The following is a 10,000-nucleotide window of genomic DNA, read 5'->3' as shown; positions in this document are numbered from 1 at the left end:
GGGGACAGAGAGAGAAGGATACAGTCAACGATACATCCACCATGGATGTTCCCGCTCTGGGAGAAATGGAGCTGGATGAACTTCCCAAAGCGACTAGAATTGTTGTTGTACACTGTCTTGGCATTCCCAAACGCCTCCATGATAGGACTGCACACAGAGAGGAATGTTAGTGTGTGTGTATTTAGACAGTGTGTGTGTGTGTGTGTGTGTGTGTGTGTGTGTGTGTGTGTGTGTGTGTGTGTGTGTGTGTGTGTGTGTGTGTGTGTGTGTGTACCTGCTCTGAACGATGGACTGCTCCACTGGTGTGGTCTTCTCAGAAGGAGGCGTCCCAGCAGAGTTCTGGCTCATCACAGACAGGAACTGGAGCAGCAGCTTGGTGCTCTCTGTCTTACCAGCCCCCGACTCCCCACTGGAACACACACGCGCGCACACGCACGCACGCACACACACACACACACACACACACACACACACACACACACACACACACACACACACACACACACACACACACATACATAAGGTCACACCCTAAAAACCACACTTAACCTTTCTCTGACCTTCTCCACCAAATGAATCTGATAGGTTAACACAATTTGCATGTTATTGTCTGGACTATAATATATATTACACAGTGATTGGTTAATAGATATTGAGTTAGCCTTTGGTCTGTAACCAATCAGATTAATGAGTGAATCTTCATTGGATGTGATTGGATAAGGGGTCAGATGGGTAAGGTCTAAACAACAACTTCATACTCGACCAATCAAATCTCACCTGATGAGGACGCATTGGCTGTCGTGTCGTTTCCAGATGCAGCGGTAACACTCATTGGCTACAGCGAAGATATGGGGCGGGAGTTCTCCGATGTGGTGTCGACTGTACAGCTCAACTCTATCTAGGTCATACATGCCTGGGATCTGTTTATAAGGGTTCACCGCTGCCAGGATACTGCCTATGTTGGTCTGAGACACACACACGCACGCACACACACACACGCACACACACACGCACGCACACACGCACACACACACACACGCACACACGCACACACACACGCACACACACACACACGTTGTATCCAGCACCAGGATAAAATGTACTATATATTACTCAGAGAAACACAGACAGAGGAGAGAACAGAGCTGCAGAGCTGGAGAGAGGAGAGAGGAGAGCTGGAGAGAGGAGAGAGGAGAGAGGAGAGCTGGAGAGAGGAGAGAGGAGAGAACAGAGCTGGAGAGAGGAGAGAGGAGAGAGGAGAGCTGGAGAGAGGAGAGAGGAGAGAGGAGAGCTGGAGAGAGGAGAGAGGAGAGAACAGAGCTGGAGAGAGAGAGAGGAGAGAGGAGAGAACAGAGCTGGAGAGCAGAGAGAGGAGAGAGGAGAGAGGAGAGAACAGAGCTGGAGAGAGGAGAGAGGAGAGAACAGAGCTGGAGAGAGGAGAGAGAAGAGAGGAGAGAACAGAGCTGGAGAGAGGAGAGAGGAGAGAGGAGAGAACAGAGCTAGAGAGAGGAGAGAGGAGAGAGGAGAGAACAGTTGGAGAGAGGAGAGAGGCGAGAGGAGAGAGGAGAGAACAGAGCTAGAGAGAGGAGAGAGGAGAGAGGAGAGAGGAGAGAGGAGAGAGGAGAGAGGAGAAAGGAGAGAGGAGAGATGGAGGGAGGAGAGAGGAGAGAGGAGAGAACAGAGCTGGAGAGAGGAGAGAGGAGAGAGGAGAGAGGAGAGAGGAGAGAGGAGAGAGGAGAGAGGAAAGAGGAGAGAACAGAGCTGGAGAGAGGAGAGAGGAGAGAACAGAGCTGGAGAGAGGAGAGAGGAGAGAACAGAGCTGGAGAGCAGAGAGAGGAGAGAACAGAGCTGGAGAGAGGAGAGAGGAGAGAACAGAGCTGGAGAGCGGAGAGAGGAGAGAACGGAGCTGGAGAGTGGAGAGAGGAGAGAACAGAGCTGGAGAGAGGAGAGAGGAGAGAACAGAGCTGGAGAGCGGAGAGAGGAGAGAACAGAGCTGGAGAGAGGAGAGAGGAGAGAACAGAGCTGGAGAGTGGAGAGAGGAAAGAGGAGAGAACAGAGCTGGAGAGAGGAGAGAGGAGAGAACAGAGCTGGAGAGCGGAGAGAGGAGAGAACAGAGCTGGAGAGAGGAGAGAGGAGAGAACAGAGCTGGAGAGAGGAGAAAGGAGAGAACAGAGCTGGAGAGAGGAGAGAGGAGAGAACAGAGCTGGAGAGAGGAGAGAGGAGAGAACAGAGCTGGAGAGAGGAGAGAGGAGAGAACAGAGCTGGAGAGAGGAGAGAACAGAGCTGGAGAGAGGAGAGGAGAGAACAGAACTGGAGAGAGGAGAAAGGAGAGAGGAGAGAGGAGAGAACAGAGCTGGAGAGAGGAGAGAGGAGAGAACAGAGCTGGAGAGAGGAGAGAGGAGAGAACAGAGCTGGAGAGAGGAGAGAAGAGAGAACAGAGCTGGAGAGAGGAGAGAACAGAGCTGGAGAGCGGAGAGAAGAGAGAACAGAGCTGGAGAGAGGAGAGAGGAGAGAACAGAGCTGGAGAGAGGAGAGAAGAGAGAACAGAGCTGGAGAGAGGAGAGAAGAGAGAACAGAGCTGGAGAGAGGAGAGAGGAGAGAACAGAGCTGGAGAGAGGAGAGAGGAGAGAGGAGAGAGGAGAGAGGAGAGAACAGTTGGAGAGAGGAGAGAGGCGAGAGGAGAGAGGAGAGAACAGAGCTAGAGAGAGGAGAGAGGAGAGAGGAGAGAGGAGAAAGGAGAGAGGAGAGAGGAGAGCTGGAGGGAGGAGAGAGGAGAGAGGAGAGAACAGAGCTGGAGAGAGGAGAGAGGAGAGAGGAGAGAGGAGAGAGGAGAGAGGAGAGAACAGAGCTGGAGAGAGGAGAGAGGAGAGAACAGAGCTGGAGAGAACAGAGCTGGAGAGAGGAGAGAAGAGAGAACAGAGCTGGAGAGAGGAGAGAGGAGAGAACAGAGCTGGAGAGAGGAGAGAGGAGAGAGGAGAGAGGAGAGAGGAGAGAACAGTTGGAGAGAGGAGAGAGGCGAGAGGAGAGAGGAGAGAACAGAGCTAGAGAGAGGAGAGAGGAGAGAGGAGAGAGGAGAAAGGAGAGAGGAGAGAGGAGAGCTGGAGGGAGGAGAGAGGAGAGAGGAGAGAACAGAGCTGGAGAGAGGAGAGAGGAGAGAGGAGAGAGGAGAGAGGAAAGAGGAGAGAACAGAGCTGGAGAGAGGAGAGAGGAGAGAACAGAGCTGGAGAGAGGAGAGAGGAGAGAACAGAGCTGGAATAGCAGAGAGAGGAGAGAACAGAGCTGGAGAGAGGAGAGAGGAGAGAACAGAGCTGGAGAGCGGAGAGAGGAGAGAACGGAGCTGGAGAGCGGAGAGAGGAGAGAACAGAGCTGGAGAGAGGAGAGAGGAGAGAACAGAGCTGGAGAGCGGAGAGAGGAGAGAACAGAGCTGGAGAGAGGAGAGAGGAGAGAACAGAGCTGGAGAGTGGAGAGAGGAGAGAGGAGAGAACAGAGCTGGAGAGAGGAGTGAGGAGAGAACAGAGCTGGAGAGCGGAGAGAGGAGAGAACAGAGCTGGAGAGAGGAGAGAACAGAGCTGGAGAGAGGAGAAAGGAGAGAACAGAGCTGGAGAGAGGAGAGAGGAGAGAACAGAGCTGGAGAGAGGAGAGAGGAGAGAGCAGAGCTGGAGAGAGGAGAGAGGAGAGAACAGAGCTGGAGAGAGGAGAGAGGAGAGAACAGAGCTGGAGAGAGGAGAGAACAGAGCTGGAGAGAGGAGAAAGGAGAGAGGAGAGAGGAGAGAACAGAGCTGGAGAGAGGAGAGAGGAGAGAACAGAGCTGGAGAGAGGAGAGAGGAGAGAACAGAGCTGGAGAGCGGAGAGAGGAGAGAACAGAGCTGGAGAGAGGAGAGAAGAGAGAACAGAGCTGGAGAGAGGAGAGAAGAGAGAACAGAGCTGGAGAGAGGAGAGAACAGAGCTGGAGAGCGGAGAGAAGAGAGAACAGAGCTGGAGAGAGGAGAGAGGAGAGAACAGAGCTGGAGAGAGGAGAGAAGAGAGAACAGAGCTGGAGAGAGGAGAGAAGAGAGAACAGAGCTGGAGAGAGGAGAGAGGAGAGAACAGAGCTGGAGAGAGGAGAGAGGAGAGAACAGAGCTGGAGAGCGGAGACGGGATGGCAGCCATTTTGGAGTATTATAAAATAGCAGTTGTCCTTGTTTACTTCCCTTACGTTCAGCTGACACATCAAGTCAGCAAGCCTCACATCGGATCATATTCTGTGCTCCGTATATTCTCTGACACACACACACGTGCGCGTGTACACACACACACACACACACACACACACACACACACACACACACACACACACACACACACACACACACACACACACACACACACACACACTGACACGGAAACCTGACCAGCACACCGGGTGAACTAATACGATCAGCTTAAAGGAAATCCCTCCTCATCATCTCGATAAGGTCATCCGCCGTGCCCCCTGTCTCACACAGACACACATAGTGTGTCCCCTCATCTACATTAGGTCCCTCTGTGTGTCTCTGTGTCCTTTAAGCCATGTTTCCTTCTATGTTCTGTGTCTGTCTGCCTGTCAATTCATGATTCTGTCGATTAATGATTTCAAATCTTTCCCCTATTTAGGGTATAACAAGGTAATGTTGTATACCACTGTGGTGAGGTGCATTATGGGTAGTAGGGCTGAGGCTGGGTGCCAGTAAAGCAGATGTGAACTACTTAGATAGTAACCATGTGTTGTGCTTTGACGTCACCTTTTGCCCTACATTACTGCAAGAGTGTGTAATTTATAGACCACCTCCCCAGACACACACACACACACACACACACACACACACACACACACACACACACACACACACACACACACACACACACACACACACACACACACACACAGACGCTCAGACGGACAGAAGAAGAGATGATATAAGTTGATTTGTGTTTCCTGTCAAAAGCCTTTAGCAAGGAGATTACCGGAAGAGGAGGGGAGGCATTCATTGTATAGCACACGCATGTGTGTGTGTGTGTGTGTGTGTGTTAGTGTGTGACTTACATAGATGCTGTCCTTCTGGTAGCGCTGGTAGAGGTTGTGCATGATGGCAGCTTCGTGTAGTTCTGCCAGAGTGGACATGTCCTCCACCCCATCTATACTGGACTGATGCATAGCGTACACTCTCTCTCTAGTCACCTCAGCCTGCTGGAGATACAACACCTAGAGAGGATGGGGGGGGACAGAGAGACAGAGAGGGGAGGGGGGAGAGAGAGGGGAGGGGGAGAGAGAGGGGGAGTGGAGAGAGGGGGGTGGAGAGAGAGGGGGTGGAGAGAGAGGGGAGGGGGAGAGAGAGGGGGAGTGGAGAGAGGGGGGGGTGGAGAGAGAGGGGGGTGGAGAGAGAAAGGGGGAGTGGAGAGAGAGGGGGAGTGGAGAGAGAGGGGGAGTGGAGAGAGAAAGGGGGAGTGGAGAGAGAAGGGGGGAGTGGAGAGAGAGGGGGAGTGGAGAGAGAGGGGGAGTGGAGAGAGAAGGGGGAGCGGAGAGAGAGGGGGAGGGAGAGAGAGGGGGAGTGGAGAGAGAAGGGGGGAGTGGAGAGAGAGGGGGAGGGAGAGAGAGGGGGAGTGGAGAGAGAGAGATACATATTAGAAATGCAATGCAAAAGTAAATATTGCACAGTTGGAGTCAATGACATTTAGCCTCATTTCAATTAAATTCCAATTCATGAATCGAGAAAGAGAGGTATTTTCAGTTCTTGCAATTCCTTGAACAGGAAATGAGCACCACTGGTGTATTGAGGGTGTGTTGCTAAGGCCCTTCCACTGGTGTATTGAGGGTGTGTTGCTAAGGCCCTTCCACTGGTGTATTGAGGGTGTGTTGCTAAGGCCCTTCCACTAGTGTAATGAGGGTGTGTTGCTAAGGCCCTTCCACTGGTGTATTGAGGGTGTGTTGCTAAGGCCCTTCCACTGGTGTATTGAGGGTGTGTTGCTAAGGCCCTTCCACTGGTGTATTGAGGGTGTGTTGCTAAGGCCCTTCCACTAGTGTAATGAGGGTGTGTTGCTAAGGCCCTTCCACTCGTGTATTGAGGGTGTGTTGCTAAGGCCCTTCCACTAGTGTATTGAGGGTGTGTTGCTAAGGCCCTTCCACTAGTGTATTGAGGGTGTGTTGCTAAGGCCCTTCCACTAGTGTATTGAGGGTGTGTTGCTAAGGCCCTTCCACTAGTGTATTGAGGGTGTGTTGCTAAGGCCCTTCCACTAGTGTATTGTTGTTGCGTTGGCTCATAGTACAATGGGTTGGCAAATACCCATGTAAACTATGTCCTTAACACAGATTCTCTTTTCAGGGCCATTATGACGCAACAAATACCTCCGTCCCCCTGCGGCTCCTTCTACAGACATTCTACACCCTCTCATTCACTTCTCCTTCTTTGACCTGCTCTGTACCCTGCCATGACATCTGTCACTAATCAACTCATCTCATTTCATCTACACTATAAATACACAAGTATATGGACAACCTCTCAAATTAGTGGATTTGTCTATTTCAGCCACTCCTGTTTCTGAAATATGTATAAAATTGAACACACAGACTTAACATTGGCAGTAGAATGGTCTTACTGAAGAGCTCAGTGACTTTCAACATGGCACCGTCATAGGATGCCACCTTTCCAACAAGTTAGTTTGTCAAATTTCTGCCCTGCTAGAGCTGCCCCGGTCAACTGTAAGTGCTGTTATTGTGAGGTAGAAACGTCGAGGAGCAACAACGGCTTAGCCGCGAAGTGGTAGGCCGCACAAGCTCACAGAACGGGACCGCCCAGTGCACAAGACGGCCGTCTGCACAAGAACTGTTCGTCAGGAGCGTCATGAAATGGGTTTCCATGGCCGAGCAGCCACACACAAGCCTAAGATCATCATACGCAATGCCAAGCATCGGCTGAAGTGGCGTAAAGCTCGCCGCCGTTGCACTATGGAGCAGTGGAAACGCGTTCTCTGGAGTGATGAATCACGGTTCACCACCTGGCAGTCTGACAGATGAGGGGCTGTTTTTCATGGTTCAGGCTCCTTAGTTCTAGTGAAGGGAAATCTTAACACTACAGCATATAATGACATTCTAGACAATTCTGTGCCAACAGTTTGGGGAAGGCCCTCGGCAAGTAGCCTAGTGGTTAGAGTGTTGGGCCAGTAACCGAAAGGTTGCTGGATCGAATCCCCGAGCTGACAGGGTAAAAAAGCTGTCATTCTGCCCCTGAACAAGGCAGTTACCCCACTGTTCCCCAGGCGTTGTGGATGTGGATTATGGCAGCCCCCTGCACCTCTCTGAGGGGTTGGAATAAATGTGGAAGACACATTTCAGTTGAAGGCATTCAGTTGTACAACTGACTAGGTATCCCCCTTTCTTGTTCCAGCATGACAATGCACAAAGCGAGGCCCATACAGAAATGGTTTGTCGAGATCGATGTGGAAGAACTTGACTGGCCTGTACAGAGTGCTGACCTCAACCCCATCGAACACCTTTGGGCTGAATTGGAACGGCGACTGCAAGCCAGGCCTAATCGCCCAACATCAGGGGGACCAACTCCATATTAATATTAATGCCCGTCATTTCAGAATGAGATGAGCAGGTGTCCACATACTTTTGGTCATGTAGTGTAATCGCTCTCTCTCTCTATCTCTATCTCTCTCTCTCTCTCTCTCTCTCTCTCTCTCTCTCTCTCTCTCTCTCTCTCTCTCTCTCTCTCTCTCTCTCTCTCTATCTCTCGTTCATTCTGCATGTGGAAGAGCCGAGCCCCCACATCTATGTCATCAGTTTCCATGGCAACTGGAGAGAAGGGGACAAGAGGGGAAGGGAGCCCAGTCGAACGAGGGAGAGGAAAAGAAGGAGAGATCAAAGGAGGGAGAGAGAGAGATCCTTTTCTCCATGATGCCTGGTCTGGTAGGCCATGTACACCTACCAGTCCTTTCATCTAACAGTGGTCATGAAGGAGATGTGAGGAGGAGAGGAGATGAGGAGGTGAGGAGAGGAGGAGAGGAGGAGAGGAGGTGAGATCCTTTTCTCCATGATGCCTGGTCTGGTAGGCCATGTACACCTACCAGACCTTTCATCTAACAGTGGTCATGAAGGAGATGTGAGGAGGAGAGGAGAGGAGGAGAGGAGGAGAGGAGGAGAGGAGGAGAGGAGGTGAGATCCTTTTCTCCATGATGCCTGGTCTGGTAGGCCATGTACACCTACCAGTCCTTTCATCTAACAGTGGTCATGAAGGAGAGGAGAGGAGAGGAGGAGAGGAGGAGTCCAAGCGGAGACTGACCCTGCACAGTACAATGAAGTATAGCCACTGCACAGTACAATGAAGTACAATGAAGTACAATGCAGTATAATGCAGTACAATGCAGTACAATGAAGTACAATGCAGTATAATGCAGTACAATGCAGTACAATGAAGTACAATGCAGTATAATGCAGTATAATGCAGTACAATGCAGTACAATGAAGTACAATGCAGTATAATGCAGTATAATGCAGTATAATGCAGTATAATGCGGTAACAGTACATGATTGACATGTTATTTCCATGAAAAGCTCCGCACAAACACACACAAACACACACACACACACACACACACACACACACACACACACACACACACACACACACACACACACACACACACACACACACACACAGGTAATTAGTTCCTCAGTGGAGGTCCTGACACATGGTACTTACGTTAAGTGTACGGCTGTGACTTTCCATGTCCCAAATCTATTTATCTATTCACACTCTATATACAAGCCATAGAGAACAGCACGGCCACACACACACACACACACACACACACACACACACACACACACACACACACACACACACACACACACACACACACACACACACACACACACACACACACACACACACACACACCATACCCTTCAGTCCTCTCCACATCTCTTTCCATATCTCTCTGTCCTCTCCACATCTCTCTCCATATATCTCTGTCCTCCCTCCATCTCTCTCCATATATCTCTGTCCTCCCCACATCTCTCTCCATATCTCTCTGTCCTCCCCACATCTCTCTCCACATCTCTCTCCATATATCTCTGTCCTCCCTCCATCTCTCTCCATATATCTCTGTCCTCCCCCCATCTCTCTCCATATCTCTCTGTCCTCCCCACATCTCTCTCCATATCTCTCTGTCCTCCCCACATCTCTCTCCATATCTCTCTGTCCTCTCCACATCTCTCTCCATATCTCTCTGTCCTCTCCACATCTCTCTCCATATCTCTCTGTCCTCCCCACATCTCTCTCCATACCTCTCTGTCCTCTCCACATCTCTCTCCATATCTCTCTGTCCTCCCCACATCTCTCTCCATACCTCTCTGTCCTCTCCACATCTCTCTCCATATCTCTCTGTCCTCTCCACATCTCTCTCCACATCTCTCTCCATATCTCTCTGTCCTCTCCACATCTCTCTCCACATCTCTCTCCATATCTCTCTGTCCTCGCCACATCTCTCTCCATATATCTCTGTCCTCCCCACATCTCTCTCCACATCTCTCTCCATATCTCTCTGTCCTCTCCACATCTCTCTCCACATCTCTCTCCATATCTCTCTGTCCTCTCCACATCTCTCTCCATATCTCTCTGTCCTCCCCACATCTCTCTACACATCTCTCTGTCCTCTCCACATCTCTCTCCACATCTCTCTCCATATATCTCTGTCCTCCCTCCATCTCTCTCCATATATCTCTGTCCTCCCTCCATCTCTCTCCATATCTCTCTGTCCTCCCCACATCTCTCTCCACATCTCTCTGTCCTCTCCACATCTCTCTCCACATCTCTCTCCACATCTCTCTGTCCTCTCCACATCTCTCTCCACATCTCTCTCCACATCTCTCTGTCCTCTCCACATCTCTCTGTCCTCTCCACATCTCTCTCCACATCTCTCTGTCCTCTCCACATCTCTTTCCATATCTCTCTGTCCTCTCCATATATCTCTGTCCTCC

General features: G+C 50.9%; 1 protein-coding gene across 1 annotated transcript in view; it reads right to left on the bottom strand.

Moving 5' to 3' along the window:
* Positions 1-10,000, bottom strand: part of LOC118381930 (unconventional myosin-X-like) — a 76,352-nt gene that overhangs the window by 32,642 nt on the left and 33,710 nt on the right. Inside the window, 4 exon segments of the mRNA XM_052488683.1 lie at positions 23-147; positions 275-409; positions 778-965; positions 5,063-5,221. Of these exon segments, the coding sequence (XP_052344643.1) occupies positions 23-147; positions 275-409; positions 778-965; positions 5,063-5,221 (607 nt within the window).

This window comes from Oncorhynchus keta, chromosome 30, assembly GCF_023373465.1.
Source record: "Oncorhynchus keta strain PuntledgeMale-10-30-2019 chromosome 30, Oket_V2, whole genome shotgun sequence".
NCBI classification, from domain to species: domain Eukaryota; kingdom Metazoa; phylum Chordata; class Actinopteri; order Salmoniformes; family Salmonidae; genus Oncorhynchus; species Oncorhynchus keta.
This window is presented reverse-complemented; position numbering and strand designations above follow the sequence as displayed.